Source organism: Eufriesea mexicana, unplaced genomic scaffold, assembly GCF_001483705.2.
Source record: "Eufriesea mexicana isolate 0111107269 unplaced genomic scaffold, ASM148370v2 scaffold1653, whole genome shotgun sequence".
NCBI classification, from domain to species: domain Eukaryota; kingdom Metazoa; phylum Arthropoda; class Insecta; order Hymenoptera; family Apidae; genus Eufriesea; species Eufriesea mexicana.
Window position 1 is genome coordinate 223852 of NW_016909884.1, and position 26147 is coordinate 249998.

Genomic DNA, 26147 nt, shown 5'->3' on the forward strand with positions numbered 1-26147 from the left:
ACCTGCGAACATGGGAAAATTGAAATTCGAACATTAACAAGGAAACGTGTATTATAACATGTAACGTGTACAATAACTAATAATATCTCAAGGGTAAAGATGAATCGGTGGTACACTTCGTAACGTTGAGACCAACTGATTCGTAGTGATAAGATAATCGACATGCGATCATCGATTCCCCGTATTTATCGCATATATAAGAAAGACGGAAGTACAGAGATAATCGTAGTACGCTGATCGAATTAAAGACGCAAGAAACTTAACATGACGATCGCAAGAGTCCTACTGATCACCTGTCTGATCGGGATCTGCCTTTGGGAGGTCCATAGCCATGGGATGATGCTGGACCCTGTTAGCAGGAGCAGCGCCTGGCGGAAAGGGTACCCCGTTGAGCCAAATTACGACGACAATGCTCTCTACTGTGGAGGAAGACAAGTAAGGGCGTTATTAACACTAAAACTGTTGTACGAGTCGACATGACTACCTTCGGAAATCTTATCTGTACAATCTAGAGTAAAACGATTCTACGTGAAAAAGTAAAGCGAAAAAGGTAGAATGAAATTTTTTCATATGTGACCTTGTTTGCGAGAAAACTGACTTTGAACATTCGTTGATTTGCGGTGGTTGTACGTAACCAGGTTTGCAGACTGATGGATGGTGGTTGTTCGTGATGAACAGAGAAAGATTGTAGGACTGACACAGAGTAATTAGTTTTGTTGAAGATGTTTCTAGACACGTAATCAGAGATATTAGTTTCAGCGAAATCCGTTCAGTCGAAATGAATTTACTCGCGTGCTTATCGCGTAGATATTTAGAGCTGATTTTCTCAAAAATAGAGCCTTGTATGAAAAAATGTTACTCTATTTTTTTGACGTATTTTTTAGCGTGGAATCATCCCCTTGCTTATTGTATCACTAGTGATGTAAAGAAATCGATGAAATACTAAAATCTGTAACTGTATACATAATACCTTTCTACACGGAGTACTGTTGCAAGTGCAACACGCTCGACACGGATGTAGCAGGCAAGTCTAAGCACAGGCGTTTGACTATGATCAAATGTCGAAGGAGACGCAAAGCAAAACCAATCGTCCCGCTTTAATCCATTCGTTTCGTATCGCAGATTCAATACGAACAAAACCATGGAAAATGCGGCCTTTGTGGTGATGATTACGCCTTACCTCAACCCAGGCCAAACGAGAACGGTGGTATTTACGGAACCGGCGTGATCGTCGAAAAGTAAGCCTTCATTCGCATTCATTCACCTGGGACTTCCTTCACACGGTAAAAGTGAACCGCTTAGAAAAAGAAATTCTTGAAAATATCAATTGGCAACGAAATATGAAACTTGTTTTAATCCTTCGCACTCTCGTCGCTTCCTTCTCGTAATAACCTCGAACACTTTCCACTAGAAAAATAACTAAGGTCATTATACAATGAAAATAAATTTCCAGACAGGTATACTTCCTTTTCTTTGAGAATAAAATTTTTCTATCCGGAGCTTCTCGCTATAAGAGTGTATTAGCGTTACTAATCGAGAAAAAAGTGTGACGAGTTGAAATCCGTGAACTGCTGAAAAAGTATATCATTAGATAAGTGATTATACGAAGGTAGACAAGTACCGTGCAAAAGAAGACCCAGTGTATCTGCTATTTTTCTCTTCCTTCCACTAGCGACAGTGTTTGGTGTATTGAAACGTGGATCAAATGATCTCACGAGCAGCCGTATTAACCTGCAATCGACTTTGGCGTTTCAGATACAAAGTACACCAAAATATCACGGTAAAGGTGAAACTCACGATGAACCATATGGGAACGTTCACATTCGACCTCTGCCCTCTGGAAAAACCATCCGACCTGGAAACCGAGGAATGCTTCAGTCGCTATCCTCTACGAGTCAACGGTCGCTACACTGTGCCAGTACCTAACACGAAGATGGACTTCGATCTTCCAATCGAGCTGCCAGAATCCCTCGTTTGCAACCAGTGCGTGCTGAGGTGGACCTATCGAGCCGGAAACAACTGGGGAAATTGTGGCGATGGCAGACAGGCTTTGGGATGCGGACCACAGGAAACCTTCAAGAACTGTGCAGATGTCCAGATCTCTTCCTAAACGACCAGCCGGGCTACGAATAAGTGGACCACCTTCTGTCTTGAATATCCGTCTGAAAAAGAGAAACCTGTTACGTTCTGCTCAATAACAAATGTACCGCCGTAACGTTAATTAATTAGAGAAGATTAGTCACCTAATTACAAAAGCGTCGTTATTTCACCTGGTCCATGAGGGTCCAAGAACCGTCAAAGTTTATCGGTACTTCCTAGACCTTGCGAGGGTCTCAGGAAAGATCGTTGAGATAACGTGTGTATCATAGTTGAGATCAGCCGAGTGCCGAGATTCACCAGTCGCTCGATGCTCGAGATTAGATAAGAGTACGTGTGCGGCACGATCGGCCAAGCTGGACTACAAAGCACTAGAAAAATATGTTTTCCTCGTTACTCCTTTATCCATTCGTGTATACCCCGCGTGCATCGCGTCACGCAAAGACACTCGACTGTGTTCAATCCTCTCGGAGTATCTTTATTCCTCGACCTTGTTTCCACTGGTCGGTCTCGCGCGTTATTAATGTAAACGACGAGCAGGAGAAAGGCTGGAAGGGAAACTCGTATACTCGGGAATCGTGAAGGATTAGCGTTTTCTGAACGCGTCCGTTCATTGTTCCGCCCACGCGGCGTGGCAGGTGATAAATAATGGATAAGAGAGATAAAACACTTGGCTGATAATGCGCGGTAATACATGCCCGCGAATTAACGGGATACGTATGCATGCAGATTATTCGGCACGCTTTCACCGAATCTCGGTCTCTCCTCGAGCCTTGGTCGCGGCCTTCCTTCGCCACGTTACACTTTCCGCCTTGCGCTATGCGCAGTTGGGAAGAAGACTCTCTGGACGACACTGGCACAGCAGAGATACAGCGGTACTTTAGCAGTGCATTGTTGGGGATGATATCTGGACGATTATGCGGGCAGGTGACTCTCCAGAATTCCAGTGACAAGAGAAGAAAGACAAATCTGCGGCTGTAAGAAGAAACACCATGTTTTAATTCCAGAATAATTTTTATATCGTTATTATATAAGCGATATATCGGAATCGACTGTCATCTAAGTTCCAATAACACAGAGGTACACTTTGCGTATTTTTGTGTGGTTTTTAAATACGGTATTTACGAGTACACACGCATTGACTTCGATTGAGAATACTTTTAGCAAGAAGAAGACTATTGACCTACGAAAACCGTTTTCCTGGCTTTGTAATTGTAAGACAACTATAATATATATATATTCTATAAATTATTCCCTATTCTATAGATATATATATTCTTTTATTACTGTTGGATGATTAACGATTCGTTGGCCCTTAGTCACTAGAAGGACCTGGCAGATAAACGCAGACCTATTTCAGTGTCCAAAAACAATTGACTTATACCCACTTTCACTAAGGGCCAATGGTCATCTTCACCGCCCCAAAAACTAATATTATATAAGCGAAAGCTCAGTTTTGAGGACAGTTTCAGCACAGTTTCAATACAGTTTTCAGTTCAGTTCAGTCAGTTCCAGTTTCAATTTCTGTTTTGCTTCTTCCTCTCCGCCGACTTGCATTTTTCCAACGTAGTCTTGTTGCTAGAACCCGTGTTGTATATTGAAATCCGGGTTCCAACATTACTCGAGGAATGTATATCCATCTTTGAGTGCTTCTCTAGAGCGACTGACCGACTCGTGAGTGTCAAGAGGGTACGTGACGCAGTTCGCCTGAAACCCCAATTCTTATCAAACGTTTATATAAACATTCGTTCTCGGAGTCTAGGCCTCATAAACTATTTATTCATACCTTGTATCCTAGATTGACTTTTGTATATAACTAGACCTATCTTTTCAACAAGGAACGTCTTCGACTGTGTGAAAGGAGACCCATTCCTTTCAGGGAACTTGCTTCCAACTCTGCTTTCAACATCTGCAAACAGACGAATAGGTAACATATACGTAAATCTAATTAGCTTTCGTAAGATTTCCAAGTTTCAACTCACGTGTGTGTTTTTCCTTCGGATAAAGAAAATGTTACGTTAGGTCAGGTGTAATAGCGTCCACGTCTAGTCGAATGCTTCGGGATTTATCACCTGGCTAGGGTCCCGCTATCTCTCTCGCTCCTCGTGCACCTGATTCCCCCTCTTCGTCATGCAATCCAAGTCGTACATGGTCGATAGTACGACACAGCCGAAAATATCTGTGCGACGGGCCTCTTCCACATTGTCCAATCAGACTCTTCCTTCCATGGAACATGTAACCTCGCTTTTAATCGATCGATGTCAGGATGTCTACTTCGCGATGACGTTTTGCAGCGTTGGAAAACCGCGAAGGCCGAAGACGCAGTGGATCTTCCATTACCAAACTCCACCAGACAGGTATCAGCCTCGATGATTAGCATTCAATGACGTGCCTAGCTATGAATAACCGGATTCATCGCGACGTTAGCCACGATCCTACGCAACCACCTCCAAGTGGACAGACCCTGTGGAAAATCCGGAACGCGTACCGATGACTAAGCCACCGTTTCGTGAGGAGGACCATGGGTACCATGAGGAATACAAACGACGTCATCCTATCATCAATCGACGCCGGATCCTATAATCGAGTGACTGGAAAAACCCTTTCATAATCCAATCTTGATTCGACACTGTCTCAATTCGATATTGGTCTAACCCTGATCAAATCCTGATCCAATCTTGACACATTTCTCGCCCAAATTCTGACTCAACTCTCACCCAATCCTGATCCATACTCTGTACCAATCAGAACCAAAGCCTGACGCAATTCTGAACCAATCTTTGTCTAATACTGCTCTAATCGTGGCCCTATTTTGATGCAATTTTGACACGAATGGGTCTCGAACTTGACCCACATTTCATGCAATTCTAACTCGAGTCTGGTTCGATTACAGGCCAATTACGGCTCGAACGTAATTCGAACTTGAATACATAGTATACATAGTATTACCCCTATTTTGATCCAACTCTATCGAGGATTTCGTATATCGAAGCACCGAATGGATCGATACGAGGGATCGAGATAGCCAGGTATGGACGTCGCGGGCTTTTTCCGCGCTAGCCAGCAAGCGAGAATCTCTGAACTCGATCTCCGCGTTACGATACACGCGATACAAGACACAGACAATCGTGATATAATCCTGACGTGAAGAGATTACTCGAAGCCATTATAATTTAAATCGCGTAAGACGGTATAGCGCGGGGAGCGATTTGCGAGCGTTTAGCGAGCAGTTCGAATCTAGAGCAGCGGCTGCATGACATAAGACGCTAGCACGAACACGAACAAGAATACAGAGATCGTCACGAAGGTGAGGCCGCGTGCGTGCGTGCCAGCCTCGCTAGAATCCACTCGCTTTTCCCCCGCGAGAGATTTCTCCGACCAAAGTTAGTCAAAGACCGTCCTCGACCGGACTCGATTCTTCTACCGGGTGACTCACGAGGAAACGTCGCGATCTCTTCGCTCTACTCTAAGCGTGTCCGGCATCCGATCTCGAACAGGACTTTCCACTCGTGAAACACGACTCCAACGCGAGTCCTGGTACCGTCTCGTCCTCGTAAATCGACACGGACCGCTCTCTCGGACCAGTGGGCCCTCTTCTTCCGCCATCGCAGAACTGTCATGCAGCGTGTCGTCACCCTGACCCACTGACACTTTCTCTCGAGTGGAACTTGGCCAGATTGGCAACCCCGGGGTATCTTCCCGTACGGGAGAAGAATTTCTACCGCGAGGTTGCACCAGAAGATTCAAAATTTCGCGGTTCGAGATGGACGAAGAGGATCGGAGAATCCGTCGCGAGGGAAAAAGACGCAAACTCGGAATTGCCACGAGGATTTCGCGAAACGAGGTCGCGTTCGAAGCCGCAATCTCTTCCTCTGCTCGATTATTCGCCAATGATCTCGTGCCGATTTTACGCGCGGATCGCGCGCTCTTCGAAAGCGGCGCGCGGAGCGATTGAACGCGCGCCGCGTCGCGATCCTCGAGGATCCACGATTCTCCGATTCATCGCCGTCGTATGTCGGTAACGAAATATTTCTTTCACCAGCGAGGAGCGCACGAACGGGATCGGAATTCCAAAGGAACTTAACGAGCTGTTACGTGGCATCGGCTGGCAATTCCGAGGCGTGTGCTCATCGCGGTGCAGCGTGAACAATTGTGTGTTAATTGGTTCGCAAAAGAAATAAAAAAAGAAGAAAGAGAGGAGTTGCTCGGTGGAGAAAGACGATTTCGCGATTGTCTCTGATCGTATCGTCGCCGTGTTTTGTAAGGTGAAACTGTTTCTAAAATTACATCGTCGTAACGACGCACGCAACATTTCGTTCGACCAGCGAGCCTCGATCGATGAGCGATGAAAATACGCGACAGCGGACGCTCGTTTACTTTCGATTTCTCCTCTTTGCCCGATTCGCCCTACGACTCTAGCCACACTCGCGGTCTAACGTTCGATCGGTGAGCAACGAGGAGACAGCGAGATCGCGAGGGAAACGCCGTTGAAAATTCCTCCGGGAAATCGAGCGCGAACACGGAACGATTCGAGGTGCTTAAAATGAAATCAAGAAACGCGCGACTTCCCTCCAAGATCGTGGACGAGTGTCGGAAAGAGGAAGAGGAGTCTCCCAACGACGAGTGAAAGAAATTTGTTCGATGGGATCAAACCCTTGGAGACTAGACCCAACCCACGAGCGAGACGCGATCTCCAAGGAAGCGACGATCAAAACACAGAAGGGGAACAGACGGCTAGTCTGTCCCACAGGACGTGGGCTTCCCCCGGAACGAGTTGTCGGCGCGTGTGGCGAATAGAAGGCGAGCAGAAGGCGAGTGTAAAGCGTCGATAGTGTCCAGCTCGTGTAGCAGCCTGTAGAATCGCGTGGCGGACCTGTAGCAAGGTGAGCGTGGAGAATTCTCCGGCTGGCCGGAGAGGAGGAATGAAAGGCAAGCGAGGCAACAACGCCAGCACCGGCAAGGAGGAGGTAGATCCCGCTCACCGGTGCACTTCACCTCCGGCCTCGGCACGGATCGCGAGCGAACCGACCAACGACGAACCAGTGAACCGAGTGAACCGATCCTCGCTTGCCATCCCGTTCGTGTTATTATCCCCTGCGTGTACGGTGCTCCACGACTTGTTCCTCTGTTCTTAACTCGCGCGGAAGATCGACTCATCGCCGATCGCGAGTTCGTTCGCGCCTCGTTTCGGACAGTGTGCGCGTTTCCACCGAGTGACAAGGTTCTCCGTGAGTGCGCGGTTGGTGCTTCGACGGCGTTTCCGTGGGACCGTGAAGAATGCGGTAGGATGCGTATCCAGGATAGATGCTTCCTGCGCGCGGTCGCAGGACTCTGCCTGCTAGGCGGGGTCATCGCGTTGTCGTCAGCCGTCGACGTCGAGACACCTGTACAAACAACCACGGGTGAGTTTCAATCGTTCTTTCCCTGTACTCACGGTTCTTCCCCGTCGCACTTCCTCGTTCTACCTCCCTCTTTGCTTTTCCATCGTCGTTTCTCCTTCGTCGATTCGTCGCGCGTTTTCTTCCTCGAGAAGGCCTCGATTTCTTCGCCAGTCGCACCGCCTGTTGCGCGAGGCTCGAGCGTTTTTCCAAGTGAAACCCGCGTCACGTTCCTCGACACGATGGGGAGTCAAGGTGCTCGGACGTGGTGAAGAGACGCGAGGAGAGTGCTCGTTTCCAGTTGAATATTCCACGAGGAATCGGATGCCGCGAAAACATAGTAGCGACGTTCGTTCGATCCCTGCTACTTAGTGTTGGAAAGTCGGCCTGACCTAGAAGCGGATAGAAAGAGACGAAAAGAAGGAGGTTCTTATGTAACGGAACGTTAGCACCCCGAAAGCAGACGCGAAACGCAACCGTACGAGTACAGCGTCGTCGATCGTCGTGCCGGTAACGGTATACCGCGTGAAACCGGCGAAAAATCCTGTCACGTCCTCGTTCGAAGACTGATGTCATCCTCGGGAATAAAATCGCCGATGAAGCGGCTATAGAATCGTTCCACGAACAGGCCCGATTCACCTGCTTTTCCTGCGAACGTGTTTTCCCAAGAGGGAAAACGGATTTCGCCGACCATGGAGGAAGATCGGGTACGAGAAGTCGGCCGGTGTCGTCCAGGTCGCCCACTAACACGAATAATCCGCCGGTTCACGAGCGGCGTCGATGGAAATCGAGTCATGCCGACTCGATTCGACATCCGGAACTACCTGGTCCGATCCACGATTCGATCTACAAAAATTCCTCGAGGAACAACGACGATCTCTTCGAGAAGACCCGAAGATCGAGCGGTTCTCTGTTAAAATCTCCGTTAAATTCGTTGCACGAATTCGTCGATTCGCGATATCGGCCGAGCAAAATGATCGGCGACGTTACGAAACGCGAAACCGGTTTGGATTTCTCTCTAATAAATCCGGAGCACGCGAATCGGGAAATAACCCCGTGAATAGTCAGAGGGTTCAGCTGTGTCGCGTTGATCGACCCGATTCGAGGCATAAGTACAGGAATCGAGAACAACGAGGTACCGAAAGTAGGATAAGGGGGTTGGAACGGCTGCGACGAAGGGACCAAAAGTGGCGCGCGTTAAATCGATCGTGCAGTCGCACGTGTCCCTCGTGGCAGCCCTGCTGGTCGACCGTGGAGGTAAACAGAGCAGAGGGGGCGTATGCCGCGAGGGGCAGAGTCGCGGGGCGCGTTAACGGTAGCGTTGGATCCAGTTGGCGAACTGGTCGACACGTATTCGCCGCAACGAACGGCCTTGGGAAAAAATCGAGTCGAGTCGATCTACGGTGGAGAACGAAGGAAGGCGAGTGGAACACGCGGTCGAATTACGCGCGGCGAAAGGCCGTCGAGAGGAGATCATGGCGAGAACCATCCGAGTCTTCGATCGTTCGATCATGCTGTGCGGCGACCGTCCAGATCCGAGATCGAGCGAATTCCTCGGCATATCGTTTCGCGCTGTCGGTCGAAGGAAATCCGCTCGTTCGAAGCTGTTGACTTTCCCAGTTATCGTTCCTCGGATCGCCACGGGCGATGCCTGTCACGCATACCGATCCAACCAGGCCCAGGCAGCGAGTAAGCAAGCGTGATTCGACCGAGCTACGCAGTCGAAAATAGTTAAGTTTCGTCGATAACGTAACGGGGTGACTAATCGTGCCACAGGGATTCGACGTCGAAGCATAGCCACGTCGAGAGACGTCTATTAACCTGAAACGAGAGTTGTCTGTGTTAACTCTGGCTCCTCTCGGATGGACCTCGTCTGATCCGATCCAAATGGAATTTCGTGTACCCACCTTTCTCCCGAGACCTCTTTCTGCCACTTCTCTTTCCTCATCAGCCACGTACTCATCTTTCGTGCTCTTCCTCCGTTTTCTCCAACGCGATCCTCTCGTTCGCTTCTGACTGTCTACGATCACACGATGGACGAGATTATCAGAGAAACAATGAGACGAATTTCACGCGGGATCTGGGTTATCCTGCTGCTGACTAACGAGGATCGTTCGAGCGTTCGTTCGCGACGAGGATTCTCGCGTCTGCGAGGAACGACGAAGCCGAATGGCGATTGAGTAATTCATCATGAGATACGAGCGCGTATCAACGTCGACTTTCGACACGCCGATTATCCGCGTCGTTTATTTGTCCGCGTCGAAATACCAGCGTGGTCGACTAGATCGATCGGGGCGACAAGGACGAAAACACGGTTGTCTGGTCTAAATCGCGGCCGCAACCGCACGCGTCCTGACCTGTAAAGCGAGATCGAAGGATTTTTAATCGTATCTGAAGCGGCGTAATCGCAGAAGTCTGTCCTTCGACTCGCTTGGAAAGGCGCGCTCGAGTCCTCTCGCACGTAGACGCGCGTTGCACCATCTTGGAAAAGTTCTCCGGACACGCGTCTGCTCTATCGAGGAGCGGCGAATCGAACGACGATTACGCCTCCGCGATACGTAGGATCCTTTTTCGAATCGCGTTACGCGAACGACTTTCTATTTCGTGTTCCGCGGTTGGTCCCACGCGAGGATCGTTCCTGTTTCACGCGTTCGCGCGTACAAACGATCGGACGAGGCGATCCGGTTTCTCGTTCCGAGCGATCCCCTCGATCGTTCGCAACGGTCACCGTTTTTCTCTCATCACCTCGTCCGAAGCGTTCGTATCCCGATTAGATCGGTCAACGAACAACCGGCTGTGTTTCGTTCTACTGTTTTTCCTGTACCGTTACTCGTTCGAAGAAACGATTTGTATTAATTTCTGCTCCAACTCCTCTCCAACTCCTCTCCAACTCCTCTCCAACTCCTCTACCGGCCGCTGCTCGCGTTTGACACCCGACCAATGATCCTCCTCGCGGGATAGTCCCGTCGAAGGCTGCTGCCTAGCAGAGAGAGGAGTGTATAAGTATCTGGTGTACCTGGTCAAACGGTCAAACTCGACATCAGGATCGGCGTTACAGCGTATTGAGAGAAGCATCGTCGAGAGGACACGATGAGCTTCGGGAATATCCCGGCTGATCGGCGAGATACTCGTTTCATAGACGCAACATCCAGCGCATACTGGTTATCTCGATTATCGTCGCGCGATAAATGTCACACGCGTCTAAGGTACGCGGCGAAGGAAGCAAGAGCTTGTTACGAAACGAGTACACCGGTAACCGCGGACTAATGAGGATCTCCAAAGTATCATAAGCGGTCGCTGTACCTGGCAGGAGAACCTGGTTAACGGTACCATAAATGTGCGAGCAAACGTTTCTCCTTTATATTCCTAACGCGAGCCTAGTCCTCTTGATATCTTTGTTACGGCTACAACCTCGCATTGCTGTATCTCTGTCATCTGCATAACCTGTTCATCGATGTTCGAGGAACAATGATCGTGGCGATTTCGAGCTTACGAAGTTCTGTTCTTCCTGCAACGAGATCGCTCCAACGTTTCCCCGTCTGTCGTCCTCTTTAGAATCTCGCGTGTTCCACAGGATAAGACAAGACCGACCGTTGTCCCTGGTAATTGCCGTAATTAAGCCTCCAGTCTCAGTGGTTGCCGCCTCATTGTTCCCCGACTGGTGACTTTCACTTAATGGTCACTGGACAACGATGTCCCTAGGGGCACGTTAATTAAGTTATCGGAGAACCGCCGCTCTATTTGCCAAAAGCGTTCAATTTTCCAACCTGCACGTCCGACTTTCCCTCGATCGGCTTTCTTGTCGCCTGATTCCAGAATACTGGGGAACAATGGGACGAGACGTACCGCTCGTCCGGCGAGAAAAAGAAGCGCAGCCGATGGAAACTGTCGTTCCACGACTCTCTTGGCGACTCTCACCCTGCCTTCTCCATTCGTTCCAACGAAGCCTCGTATGAACGGTGCACTGTCGATCAAAAGATTGGGATCATTGTTCCGTAGAAGGAAAAGATTTTAAGAAAAAGTTAGCTACAGACTTTGTTACCTTGGCACCTCTTTGCTGGAGATACTGTTGCAGCGAAAAGGATCGACGTTGATACCTGTAACATTAACTTTCAATTAATGCTAGAGCTAGCAGCTGATCGATATACACTGATAGATACACACTGTTCGTTCTTTCTCGTTATCGAAATACCTTGGTTTGTAGGTGTACTCATTGTAGACGATCAGTTGGTCCCCAAACACGAGTATCCGTATGATCCTGGCTTGAAAGATGACCATAGAAGAAATATCCAACGCTGTTTCGAAGCTTCGTGTCGGTGACTCGTTTTATCTCATCCAAAGTCATCCAAGCTCTGCTATCAGATAGCGACGTTTCTGTTGGCTCGATGTTAAATTCATAAGATGGTATTTCAACATGGTCGTGACAGATTTTATAGTGAACTCACTTTGAATCGATCTACGAAGCCTCTCGGTTCGTTTGAATGGCTATTATAAAATGACAAAGTTTCTGTTTAAGAGATCGCGACTACATACAGAGGATTAATTACATACGTTCGATGACGCTATTCTTGTTAGAGTCGCAGAAACAAATTTCTGACAGAAACGCGGTAAGCTAACGCGCGGAGACTTCGATGCTCGCGTAGGAACGATCGTTCGGCTACAAATCAGTTTACAGTTTACAACTTTAGGGGCCATTTTAATACAGAACTTACAAAACATCAATTTTTCACCATTTTCCCGAAGCAATCATTAACTTTACACCAAGTCACCTGTTGTTTATTCAATTTTGATCGTTTTTGTTTCGGAATAATGGCGAATATCTTAAAAATATGAATAAATACGTGCGCGTAAAATCGATGCAGAAATGTCTCGGAAATTTTTAGAAGGGGGGAAATGTAAGCGGAGGAATTTGTAAATAAATCGCAAAACGGAAAACAATGCTTCCCTCGTTGCGAAATTATGTTCTATTCCCGCGGATATTTATTCGAGCCCAAGTTTCAGAACGTCGAACGATTATACGGTCGAACGTGATGCAAAACGGGATAAACGAAACGATTGCATCACGAAACACTTGCACCCGATTCTATTATTCAACCTTTGCGTTTATCCATCGTGCTAACAGGAAGGGCGGGGCATCTCGCAGCAACGGAGTGAAAGCACAATGCGATGTAAACCCATGCTGAAGACGGTCCCTGTGCCACCTTACACCGGTGAAAATCAGGAAAGTGCATTGGATAAGTTTGGCAAACTTTCGTTGCGTTTGAACACGTAACAACGAGAAGTAATTGGATATTTATTAGGCGAATCACTTTCGAGTTCCAATAGCGTGAATAAAATAATTACAGCCGTAGAATAAAACTGTAGATCCGTTCTTTCTAATTGGGGATGTAGTTTTCATGGAAAAAGTCGAGATTTTTCAGGAGAAATTTAGAAATTCCACGCCGTTTTGAACGAGTTAATTTCCCCAGCTTTCTAAGGCCGACGACAAAAGAAAAACACGTACCTATTCGTTTGTGATTGAAAATGTTCGAACAGCAAAGTTTGACCTATTGGAGGAATCTAGAATTATATATGTAGCTGATTCATCCTATGATTCCTCGTTTATTATTTCATAAAGTCGGTCCTAAATTAATTTCAGATTCTTCTTCTTTTTTCCTATTCCGCTGATTTAAATATTTGCTCGAGGGAGCGACTCGATGAAACGAAAAATAGCTCAAGGATCTAAGCAGAGGTCTCAAAGTCACCACTGGAATCAACGATCACGTGATTCGTCTAATTGAAACGCGTGCATGTTCTTAGAAAGCTAGTTTCATAAAGTGTCCACATCTGCCATGTGCGAAAACGCAGAAAGAACAACCGGTTGCTTTGTCCTGCCAGTTTCCGTAGAAGGTGACACTTTGCCTCTCCGCGACAACGTCAAACAGAGCAAATAATAACCAAAACTGGATTCTCATCGCGAAGTCGCGCGAACTCTCTTTCGTTGTCCTTCGGCTGCCAGGTTTTCCATCGCTTAGCGACGTCGTGATAAACAAATAAGACGACTATGAATTACGCGCCGAAGCATCGACGACAGTTCGATTTGCCTTTTACATTCCGGTATCGCGAGCTCGTTCTTTCCGCAATTGAAACCGTTAGTTTCGCGGATAACATTTACACGACGACCAGCTTGAATAAGAACAAAGAGAGAAGACAACGAAGACAATGGGAGCGATCGAATGCGACACGAACCGCCCAGGTGTTCCCTCAGAACGTTGAAATATCATAAACATACGACTCGTTTATTTTATTAGTCGCGCAATACTGATGATTCGAACCTCGCGGTAAACCACGCCTGGATGCGTGAAACAAACTCAGACAAACTCAGTTTTGTCAAAGATGAAAAAAGTAGCATCTATCATGCATCTTCGCAACCTTTTCGGCTAGCTGGACATTATATCCATACGTAGTTAGTTACATAAATAAACGTAAAGTATTGATTTGATAAGAAAGTGAACATATTTGAATAAGACTATAGCCAAACTATCATTACAACTATGCACTGTGCGACAACGCCTACTATGCTGGTCTTCAGATTCTAAGGTGAACCTCGACTAACCCTCAACTCGCGCATTTTTCCACTCATATACTCTTTCGTGAACAGTCTTTTGTTTCTCTAGTATTCCGTCGATTTCGTTTTATCGAAGGAATATACTCGTTATGTAGAATATGTCTTCTCAGACATATCTAGGCAAGTGCACCTAAAAGATACTCTTCGTTCGCTGCTGCATGGTCAAGTCAAACTTCGTTCTCTGCGCATAAACGCCATCGTTCTTGCTATTTTGCTATGCTGTGTGAACTCGTTTTCTCCTGAAAAAATTTTCGTTAAGTTTCGTAATAATAATAAGTCGCGTTTAGGATATCTACGATAATCAAACCTGACCGAACGCCCGAATTCTTGCACCAGGCGTAGCTGTCGCCTACGAAATGTCACTGATCCAGTCCCTTGCTTTTCATCCTTCGCGCAGTACCACTAAACACGGTACAGAATCTAAAAGTAACAATTTTTTTTCGTGACATTCCAGCGAGACAGGTTCTAGAATGTTTTTTACAAGGAGCCTCGAAACGGCGATGGAGCAAAAATCACGTTATGCCTCTCAAATCGGCTAACAACTTCGACCACGTTATAGTGGTATCGACTATATCTTCTGTAATAATATACGATATACGTACCGTTTCGATTTCGTTTCTCCCATAGAAACGATAAACATTGGCAGCAGGATAAGATTCCACGTTCCGGAGCATCGTTGGATAACCTGAAAAAACCGAAACGTTATAAACGAATCAATGGCAAGAAAATGGCGTCGAACCGATCACTAATGGCGAAAATGCACGATTTCTTGGCTGCAGTCGACGCGGTCGACGAACCGTGGAATTGATTAATCGCGCGCCAGTCAACTGGAGTACAGAGGCGAGCACACGAACGTTTTGCTCGCTAGCTGGTGATAAGCTCGATAATCGCACAACAGGGGATCAACGATCTCGAATGAACCGTTTCGGAAAAAATGTTTAATGTAACAAGCGTAAGATGGATCTAGACGTATTGAAACCGATCGATTTCGAACGAAAGGCAAAAGGCTCGAAAGACGTAGTGTCGCGTGCAGGACGTAAAAGTCGCCTGGAAAAGTCTAACGAGTTGGCAAGTGAAATGTAACATACCAGGTAAAACCATGGTCGAGCAAGTAGTGCGTGCAGACTCTCGCAATGGCTTCTCCCTGAACACTTTTGCCACTGCGCACACATTTCCCGCCAAATCTTAACCTACAATTTTCTCTTGTAAATTATTACAAATTGTTGTTTTGCGTCCGAGTATTTCTTCCGCTCTTGCTCGTCTCTAATACGTAACGGTAATCGCTGATTCAACACAACGACCAAGGTTATTCTCGAGCGGGAAATATTCAAAAGATGGAAGAAAACGAAACGAATCCTTGTGTATTTTCCGTGTTGGTAAAGATGAACATTGTAGTTCATAAGAAGAAGCATCGATTAACGACTCATCGGTCGATAAAGGTGACGAACAAAGAAATTGACCGACAGAACGTGATGTATGAAACGAAATAATGATCGTGCAGCGAGTAACAAGTAGGATAGAATACCGTATGGTCAAAGGCAAGCTCGGTGACCGACTATTTTAACGTTCCTCTTCCCCCTCGTCCCTCTACCTTCTGGCTACTTCATCCATATTTCGTTCCCTTCTATTTTATTCTCTCTTTTCCATCTTGCTTCCTGTAGCAAACTGAATATCAGAGTACACGCTTCCATTTTACACTCCCGATTAACCTCCAAATCGAAATACCTTCGATTTCCTTCCTTCCTGAAAGACCAGTTTGCAAAGAGAAGAAGGTTTCATAGATAACAAATTTTCGTTTCCCAATCACGACTGTTAGAACATTGCTCTTCGTGTTGTGTTTGTTACGACTCATGCTACGCGAATAGCTACTCTTCTACCGAGAAGCACCACGGTTCAAGGTCTCTGGGAGGAACGACAGAAGCTGCTTCGAGAGTTTCTCTGCTCGTTGGATTATGACCGACGGTTCCGTGAAGAAACCGGAACGTAATTCACGCCATGTAGGAGAAATGATCTAGACGATGCTATAAGCGCTAACGTGATTATCCTGCACGAAACTGAAACCGGTAACAGTTTAAATTAGGATGGTAAGTTTGTTAGGATATAATAGAAAACTGCCAGTAGCGCCATATGTCGATAAATTAGTCAAAACGTTCATTAATCAGCGAGCACGATAGAGGGCAATCGTAGCATTGATCGTGAAATTTTGTAAACAGAAACGTCATAATCAAGGTTATGTTCAGTGAATTTCTCCATTAACCTGTCACAGTTCTATCGTTCTATCTAGCTTCATAAGCACTAGTGCATACTACTTCGGTAACTATATCTCATGAATGCAAAAACAAAACCACAAAGATATGATTCGGTAAAAAAGTGTTCACGGTATGAAGAAAAGCGTGAAAACGTATTACAGCGTTTTCTTCTTCAAGTTCAATTGCGTCATCGCGTTCGCGAAGAGAGTTGAGTGCGCGGTTAACAATTAAACGCGGTCGAACGCACCGTTCTCGGCTTGGGTTCACGGACGACGTGCGACTTCCGGCGACGAGGAAGCCGAGTGAAGATCCTCTTAACGCGCGAGGAGTGATTCCGCGTTCCGATGCACACTTTCTTGGCCCATGTGCGCGATTCCTCCTGGCACAAAACCAAAATGCTTTCCGTACACGGAAACGGAACCCTCCACGATAACCTCAAAAAATGCTTTAGTCCGAATGGAAGGACACCGCTAAAACCGTCTCGCTTCGTGCAAAGTTAAAAGTTGGTGAAAAGCAAGATGGGATCTGAATCGTGTGTGTGAAAAGATGTAAGGCTTCATAGATGCAAAAGGGGAGCAGCGCATCGAAATACCGTTTACCACGATGAATCACGATTACCAAACATTGCAGGAATATACCGTAACTTTTCAGCTACAGTTGAACCCGACCGTCGTACATCATACATCGAAGTACACGCGATCGGTCACGAAGTATCATTGTACCAGACGTCCTTCGACTCAATGGATCTTTTTCACCCGATAAATGTGACTTTTCGAATAACCCTCTACTGGCGCTAAATCAAAGTAAGTAGTGGCAGATAAAAATCGCGATATTAAAATTTGTGTACAATTTAACTTAAACAGTACTAAAAGGGTTCGAAAAAATCTCCGCGCTTTCTCTCCTATTTTCAAAGAATTTCTTAAAAAGAAGGAATGCCACTCAGCTTCTCGATCCACCTGTGCGTCTGGAATCCACCTTCTTCCTGCAACAGAAGAAATCTATTCGAAGAAGCTGGTATAAATGAAAGACATGCATGATCGGTGTCGTCGTGACGTGGAGGGGAGGCTGGATTCCTTTTCGGGCTAGCATCGATACGTATGCATGCGCCGGAAAAGGAGACCGTCACCTACTTACACGTAAAATCGTTACACGCCGTGCTCAAGACGACCGGTCACCAACGTCAGGTGGATCCTGATGACGAGCTGTGGCCTCGTGTGAACCGGTCGCACCGTTACGGTTTCCCATTCATGCCGCGATAAAAGTCATGGTCGGGTCCGACTTTCGATAGGGAACGACCAATCAACACTTGCTTCCTACTGGCAACCGGTCGAAACATCGGGTTCTAGAATGTCCACGATAAAAAATTCCCTAACTATTCGATGGAATCGAGGTTATTCGGGTTAGGTTGATCTTGATAGTGATATAGATGTCTATCAAAATTCGAAGGTAGAAGCCTGATGTCTGTTGTTCGACGTTGAAATATCTAAATTTGAATATTTAAATTTCAATTATACGCGTAATATCGAGCGATAGAAAATACGTAGAATCACTGATACCTGAGGTTGAGAAACGTCTTCAAAGCTTAAAATTACCGCTCGTATGACTGCAGTTTGCAACGTCCATTGAAATTGACACACGTGACTACGTTTGTATTTTCAACGCTCATGTAACCCCGGCCTAATACGCGATCGAAATGCGAGAGAACCCCTGACGGTTTAGACGATAGATGGCGCTCGTTTCGCAGAAACGACACGCGATACTGTTACGTTATACTCGCGCGGTTCGGCCGATCGTTGCCAGGCAAAAAGGACTCGATCTCGAGCGCGGGTAAACCAGCGAAAGAAGCGGTCGATGGGAACGACAAGATCGGGCAGCTCGTTTGACGTAAGAGCGCATCCCGTGCACAGTTTCCAGCCCCGGATGGAAAGTTTCTGCCTCGTCATAATATCGCTGGCAGATCTACGCCATTGCGAAAGAACCATGAAAACTGGTGATTCTCTGTCTCTCTCGATCGTACCGTTGTTCCAATTGCAACGGTGACGGGGACTAATGCACGATTCTTCTGAAAACATCAGGGCACATTTGATGGCTCTATCGAGCCATAATAAGAAATTATGAATTCTACGAATCGTAAAATTGTCGATAACATCGAAGATACGTAGGCAGTATTGGCGGAGAGAAAGAGCGACAGAGTTCTTTGCATTAACGCGGTGAATTTGCAAAACCAACGAAGAATCGAGATGGAGTTCGAGGAACTGTTCTCTTGAATCCGCGTCAAATTAATATTCTCATGCGATCGTAACAAATGTTACTGTATTATGAGAAAAGAAAATAATATATATATATATACACAGTTTTAAATAAATTCAGCAGGTAAAACAAAACTATGTTAATACAAACATGACCGTCAGGAGGCGAAAAGAAACTAACCTAAAAATTTCTCCTACTCTCCCAATAGAGCAATTGTTACTAGGATACAGTTTCCTACTTTACATCTTAAGCAAATAATTATCGTCAGTGCTCCAGTCTCCAATATTCTCGAGATATTCCAGTATTTCTGTCAGGTAAATGAAACGCCCCGTAGATCGTAGCAGTTCGTAGAACTCGGTTAAGTAATTGCCCTCTCGGAAACTTCGGTGCGTTGCGGATTGGATGATAATTGTAATAATAATAATGGTAATACAGAGTTAGTTACGTTGCAGTGGATAGTACAGAGGATACGCGTTGGTGAAGAGAAAGTAACGCGAGCGTGTAATAGACGGGACGTCGATATAAATCGCGGGTTACAAAACTGGATAAACGTGGCATAGGCTCGCTTGAAGGTTTAGGATTTTAATAAAGCGGTTCGAACAAGTAGCGAAATTTTCGAAGGGCACAGTTGTTCCGAGACTATAACGAGTATTCATAATTCGGCATGTTCGAATAGAATGTCAGGGATTGTCGAAATTGCAATCGCAAAAATGAAAAATTTAATTATCGTTCGATGGTCTATAATCGATAGTTGAACTGTAGCGAGTTTGTTTTTATCGGAACAGCCAAGTTCAGGGGCCAAACGCAAAGATACTGCGCACAGTACTGATTCTTTTACCGTTACGCGAACCGATTCGGGTTATTTTATTTCGCTTTATTACATTGATGAATATCACATCGCAAGTTGGTCACGGATGAATCGTCTAAGGACCTACGTTAACTCATCGTGAAAAATTGATCGAACTTTCAGGTACGGTCATCGAAGAAATACCGGGTGTCGAACCGCTTCGCGGTGACGCGAGAAGTGAATCGATCGATCGCAAGTCGGAGTACCCGAGCAAAGAGCAGGATTTTAAAACCACGATTGAGCCGAAGAAGAAACCGATTGACTTCAAGATCAAGACTGAGCAAAAGTATCAGAAGATCTTCAAGGACGATGACTCGAAACGTAGCGAAAGTAACGAAGCCGTGGTCGTCACGACGACTCCGATGTCGTCAACGAAATTGGTCGAAGATACAACCACGAGACAGATGGAAACCGTGGGGGTCACGATCCCCCTTCTGTTTCACGGCGAACCTATCGTAACTGCGATGAACGTCTCCATACCGATCGAATCGTCGACGAGCAGTGACATCTCGTCGACGTCAGAGAGCAGCACCGACAGTGTTCACGCGACGGAAGAGACAACAGCGTTCAGGGGTAGGGCACTGAATATTTCGGCGCCAGAACCGACCAATTCTTTGCACTCGAACATCACTGACTTGAGCGATGTCAGCATGGACGACGATGACAAAGAAGTCGAAGGTAATTATGTATATGTTAATTTATCAATCGATATGCTCTAATGTCTTCTATCGTAGGAGACACTTCGAAAAATGGAAAAAACGAACATTGATGTTTTACGCAGGCGGTGAATACGTAGCATCACACAACGAAACTGCTATAAACATCTCTTCGACCTTGCTGCCAACGGTGAATGTGTGCGTGGAAGAAAACCGAACGTACACCGTGGGAGAAAGAATCATAAGGGGTTGCGAGGAAAAGTGCATATGCGGTGAGAGTGGCATAGCCATAGACTGCAAGCCACTTTGTTCTTCGCCGTATGTCCGAGCCAATCGAGGAGTCGAGGATCCGTTGTGTCAAGAGAAACTCGTCAACGAAGAACCGTGCTGTGCCATTTTGGTCTGTGCTGCTGATTCAGGTAAGTTAGAGAGATGTAATGCATACCGATACGTTAGAAACACAGACCTGATTTTCATTATTTACTTCAATTTCATCTTCTTGTACAGCACCTGAACCGGAAGAGACTTGTATCTTTGGAAACAAGACGATAATGAGAGGCCAACGAGTAGAGGATGGCTGTACCAGGATCTGTATTTGTGAGGCTGGTGGCAATTTAAGGTGTCAACAGAGGTGTCCGCCGAACGACACAATCTCGGTAACGAATCAACATGATCGTTGCGTCGTTCTTACCGACCCAAGGTATGAGAAATCATCGTTCCGAAATTACTTCTTCGTTCATTTACAATTCTTGTTATTTTCTGTTTCAGAGATTCGTGTTGCACTATCACCCTCTGCGACGTTACCTTGGGCGATCACGAGATCAAACCGGAAACCTCGAGCGACTTGGCTGTAAATCTTACGGACGTAAAGGTACTGAACTCAACGGCGATCAAGCTGAAGCTATCGGCTAAAAATCCGCAAGATGTGACTGTGGAGATATCTGACAACAATCATGTGTGGAGGCAACAGAAGCCTGACAAAGGTGAGAACGAAGAACTAAACTTAAGAGTTAAACTTAAGAATCCCTTGGAGAGAATTGGTTAAGAACAATAAATTATTTGAATACAGAGGGTATCATATCGAATTTGGACCCCGCACACTCGTACTATGTGCGAGTAACAGACGGAACTCGAACGGGTCCGGCGCTACAGGTCTTTCTCCCCGCGGAAGTGATCAAGACAAATATCTCGGACAAGATGGCGGACAAAGGTTCCTGTAGTCACATGGGAAAAACATACAAAGTAGGAGCAGAATGGTATGACGAGTGTATTTCATTTTGCACTTGCATCGAAGGTGGTAAAACAGAGTGCCTCACGATTGAATGCCCAACCGATTTTGGACTTGACGTACTGGATCCTCACTGCTTAGACTGGGAAACCGTGCCACCGAATTTCATCCCGAAACCTCCTCGCTGTTGCCCTCAGGTAAACCCTGAGTCCTTCGAGGCTCGTTTAGATTCGTTATCTTTCTTCGGATTGTCATTATCGAGTGTCGAATTAATTAATCTCTATGCGATTAAACCAACCTACGCAATCGAAAGAACGTTTGCATCGTCAAACGCAAATGCAATCGATACGCGTCTAATAATATAAACTATCACTGAACCGATGCTCGCCGTCACAGGAAGTGCGCTGCAGAAATAATGGCTCGTGCAATTACGAGGGCAACACGTACGACAACTGGAGTGAGCTGCCGGCGAACGTAACCGGATGCGAGAAGCGATGTTACTGCGAGATGGGAAACGTGTCCTGTCAGGCAGCCTGTCCACTGGTCCCGGCTCTACCACCTGCAACCTTACCTTGCCCGCCTTATCAGGCCGCGTTAATGCATCTACCCGGTGACGAATGTTGCTTGAAGTGGAGCTGTAATCATGTCCAACCGTCCAACCAGTCGCCAGGTAAATTCACGTTCGTGTGACAGAAAGTACGAAAATGGTAAAAAAGACGAGTCGATAAAATGACTCCGTATGGCGCGTTAATGATCGGAAGATCGGAAGATAGATCGATCGTTCGAAGACACCTGTGCGTTGATCTTTCTCGATAAGCCAGAAATATGCAGGGTGTTCGAATCGAGTAGCTCGTTGTCCGATGAAGCTCTTTGATGTTATAAGAATGTTTATACGTACTAGAATACGGCGATAGAAGATAGAACAGCCTGTATATCTGTCTAGCACGATTTTGGAAAGTAGAAATTTGTTTATATCGAGTCGAGATTGACGTTTGACTCCCTGGTGGCGGTGATTCTAACGTTTGCGTTAATAGTATTCCCTTCGTGCGACTGCTATCGTGAAGAGGATCCGTTAGATTGGTAATGGGTAGAGGGTGACGCTTATCTGCCATGCGGACCTGACTGGATCTCTCCAATGCAAATGTGACGTGTACATACACCCGAGTATATCCCCACGTTTCGTACTATTCATCAACTCACCTATCGCCGGTACCTTTCGTGTCATTCGAAACATTTTCATCGCTCGACACCGCGTGCCTTTAATCTAACGTCGAAACACTGTACATTCTCCTTCCTTTGTCCCGTATTCTTTCGTCTTCGATGTTACAATTCAACCTCCGTATATTGTAGCTTTGGAACGTACTGTCTTACGTAGATCTGACCCTTTACAATTAACGAGAAAATAAAAGGGAAACACTTTACAGCAATCCGAGCAGGAAAAACGAATCTGTAAATGCATGCTTTGTACGGCTGCGCTTGTACATACTTGGACCTCTCGCTGTAAATATGCATGGACAAGTCGGACAACTGGTCGACACCGTACGATTCAACGACCATGTCTGTGACAATTGACTTTGTTACTTATTGCAGGAACGAACGCGACGCCCGCGTTTCCCGGCCCCTTAGCCACAGACGCGTTCAATCAGCAATCGATTGACGGTAACAAAAGACCGAATAACAAGTCGGATTCGGCCGGGTCCAGCCAGCAACCGGATCCTGGAACTTCCTACTTGCGGGAAGATTCGAAAGACGTTCACGCGCACACTGACATCACCACTCATGGACTCTTTCATTACCCCATGGATCCTGGACACCCGACGATACCGTACAACGGACCGTACAGTCCTGACTATAAGCCCACGCATCCTACAATAGAGAACGTGTTCCATTTAACCCCTCACACCGAGAAACCTCCAACGCCTGGCGAACGCCTGAAAGAAAAGACCATCAAATCCAAGTCAGATGCTAAGAAACCAGTCGAGCCTATCGTGAAACCGCACAAAGACGACTACTTTCCTGGCCCGTTGGCCCCGGACAAGTTCTTGGACAAAAGCAACTCGATGGCCACGAACGCGAACATGAACATGAACGTGAATGGGAATGAGAATCATCAGTTTATACCTGGCCCCGTGAATCCCAACAAGTTACCACCGGTGCAAAAAGTTGGCCATGTGACGGATCAGCCGCAGTTTGTTCCATTGAACCCTCAACAGGAGATGGTCGGGCCAGGATTCGCGATCACGGCTACAAACAACGGCCAGAGTGTTACGAAAGACGGCTTTCATCCGCAACTAGATAATTCTGCGGCGGCTGGTCCACCTTATATAGGCTCGATACTCAACGGTCCGGACAACGTCGACCCAAACGTGATCGTGCCCGTGAATCCGAAAAAGAAAGGATCCCCTAGCGATGCATTCGATGCTGAGAAGGGTAAAACACCTACAGGATTGGCTGGCCGCCCGAAACAGGGCCAACGAAATCCGGAACAAGAGATCCTTCCGGAAGAGCTCTATCATCTGATCAACCTGCAACATCCAGGACTGGTTCAGCTAGAACACACTCCACCTGAAGGACACTCCGGCTTGTACGACATTCACCAACAGATATCGGGTCAGAAGCACACGCCGAACAATCAGATACAGCCTGGGTACTTTGCCACAGCCGCCGGGCCAAAGAAACCCACGAAGCCGCATATTTACACGCAGAAGAATGAAAACGGTCAGACGACCTATCATATACACACGCCCGATATACCGAATTCGCCCCAGCAGATCGAGGAACTGTTAGCTCATATCGGTCAACACGATCCCAATCCTGGACCGTTCCAACATTATCCCGGACAGCCAGCCATACCTCATAACGGGGCAAGTGGCCCGACTGCCACTCTGCCGCTTCACATTGACGCTCACATACCGCATTCAGGACTCACGCACTTGAATCATCCGTTCGCAGCACAAACGCCCAACCAGTCAGGTTCGTCCCTGATCAGCAAGAAACTTTTACTTTATCGCGTCGGTCACAGAAATAGCTTGAATCCGTCAACGACCTGTGTCGTCTTTCCTTTCTTGTCTTTACGTTTCTCCGCTATTCACTGTGCACACGAGTCTCGACGAATAGACGAAGGACAAGAATCCAGCCAATGTAAACGCGTTCAAAGGTCTTTTCTTCTGTGACCTTCGAACCAGTCACTTAGAAAGATAATTTCCGACGATTAATTCGCGATTGATTTTGTAACCATCGATTCGCTCGAATCATTCGAGCTGCTTGGAATCCTAAGATTTCAAGGTCGACGTCACTGAGCATCATCAACGTTAGGACTGCGCAGCGAGGATCATTGCGGTTTAAATAACGACAACCTGTATTCGTAAACTTTAGGCATGGAGCACAACGTGCCGACGAGTTTGCCGTTACCTGGTGCCATTCCTGGATTCCCTGTTGCTTCCTCCTCGGACGAGGTCATCGTGCATGTCCTCGAGGCCCTCGACGAGAACACCGTTCGCCTCGTTTTCACGGTGCCGCAAGTTCTAGTTGGGCTTCATGGACGCGTCGAGCTGCGATACACCAACGATAAAACGTACTTCATATCAATATTAAAATTAACATTTGCAGGAACACAGGTTTCACGAGATATTGGAACGTCGTAAACGACGTTTCCGAGGATTGTTACGTCGGCTACGACGTTTGTTTTTCCTCTGATGACTTATACCTTATGATAGTTTGCAAGTGTGAAACCTTTCTATTATAAATATATCGCGTTGTGGAAGCGTTGCTGATTGAAACAGATATTTCTTCTTTTTATCCTGCAGGAATTTCGACATATCTACTTGGAAATCGCAAGTATTTGCTCCGCCGAGCGACCTGATCGCGACTCCACAGCTTGAGTTCGAGCTGGGCGATTTGAAACCCTCGACTGAGTACAAGGTGAAGATCACGGTAAAGCTGAAAGACCTCACCAACAGTCCCACCAGTAAGATCTACAGTGTGAGGACGCTGGAAAAACGAGCTGAAACGACTACCTTGCCGCCTCAAATACCGATCGACGCTGAGCTTCATGTCACAGAGACAAATTCTACCTGGATCAATGTAATCTGGAGGAAATTCACAGAATATGAGTTACAGTTTATCGATGGAGTTCTGCTGAGATACAAGGAGCACGATGGCAAGGTTTACACCGGCTCACCGTTGATCCACAGGGCGGTGAGGAATTACATAATCGAAAATCTTCGACCAGCGACTACCTACGAAATTGGCATCTTTTTCGTTCCATTTCCGGGACAGTTGACGGAGTTAGTCAGCGAAAAAACAGTGAGTTTCTAGAAAACTGCAACTAGTGATAAGAATAACGATTTTCTTTCATTGTCAAATCTATTTTTCTTGAAGATCCGTGTGACTACCTTGATGGAACCAGATCCTTACTCGTTTGACGTAAAAGTGGAGATCAAGACGATCAAATCGACAGACGTAGAAGTAACTTGGACTGGAGTACCGTATCCTGAAGACAAGTACGTGAATATTTATAGAGCAATTTACCAAAGCGACAGTGGTAAAGAGGATACGAGTACGTTTAAGATCGCCAAGAGAGACTCTCATCCGAAGACTATAATCAGCGATCTTAAACCAGGCACTAGGTATCGTTTGTGGCTCGAAATTTATCTGACCAATGGAAGAATAAAAAAAAGTAATGTGCAAGATTTCGTTACCAAACCTGGTGTTCTTTTACCAGCAACGGTATCGCAGCAAGGTATGATGATAGAAGGTTACGTAGGAGGTTAAATAAGTAATTATCATTCGACCGATTTTAACGAAATATTATACATTTCAATTTCTCAGCAGGA

General features: G+C 46.4%; 2 protein-coding genes across 4 annotated transcripts in view; both read left to right on the forward strand.

Moving 5' to 3' along the window:
- Positions 1-221: 221 nt before the first annotated feature.
- Positions 222-2260, forward strand: LOC108548884 (uncharacterized). Its single transcript, XM_017902016.1, has 3 exons — positions 222-435; positions 1123-1238; positions 1756-2260. Exons 1-3 carry the CDS (start codon positions 265-267, stop codon positions 2108-2110), a joined length of 642 nt encoding a protein of 213 aa, XP_017757505.1. The 5' UTR covers positions 222-264; the 3' UTR covers positions 2111-2260.
- A 4642-nt stretch (positions 2261-6902) lies between these two features.
- The window catches only part of sas (stranded at second), a 20059-nt gene continuing 814 nt past the window's right edge, over positions 6903-26147 (forward strand). For all 3 annotated transcript variants that reach the window (XM_017902088.1, XM_017902089.1, XM_017902090.1), the window contains exons 1-11: positions 6903-7499; positions 19552-20106; positions 20210-20503; positions 20592-20784; positions 20853-21067; positions 21154-21509; positions 21709-21982; positions 22903-24285; positions 24688-24886; positions 25119-25617; positions 25693-26053. In XM_017902088.1, the coding sequence (XP_017757577.1) occupies positions 7385-7499; positions 19552-20106; positions 20210-20503; positions 20592-20784; positions 20853-21067; positions 21154-21509; positions 21709-21982; positions 22903-24285; positions 24688-24886; positions 25119-25617; positions 25693-26053 (4444 nt within the window). In that variant the 5' untranslated portion in view covers positions 6903-7384. The remainder of the gene's footprint in view (positions 7500-19551; positions 20107-20209; positions 20504-20591; positions 20785-20852; positions 21068-21153; positions 21510-21708; positions 21983-22902; positions 24286-24687; positions 24887-25118; positions 25618-25692; positions 26054-26147) is intronic.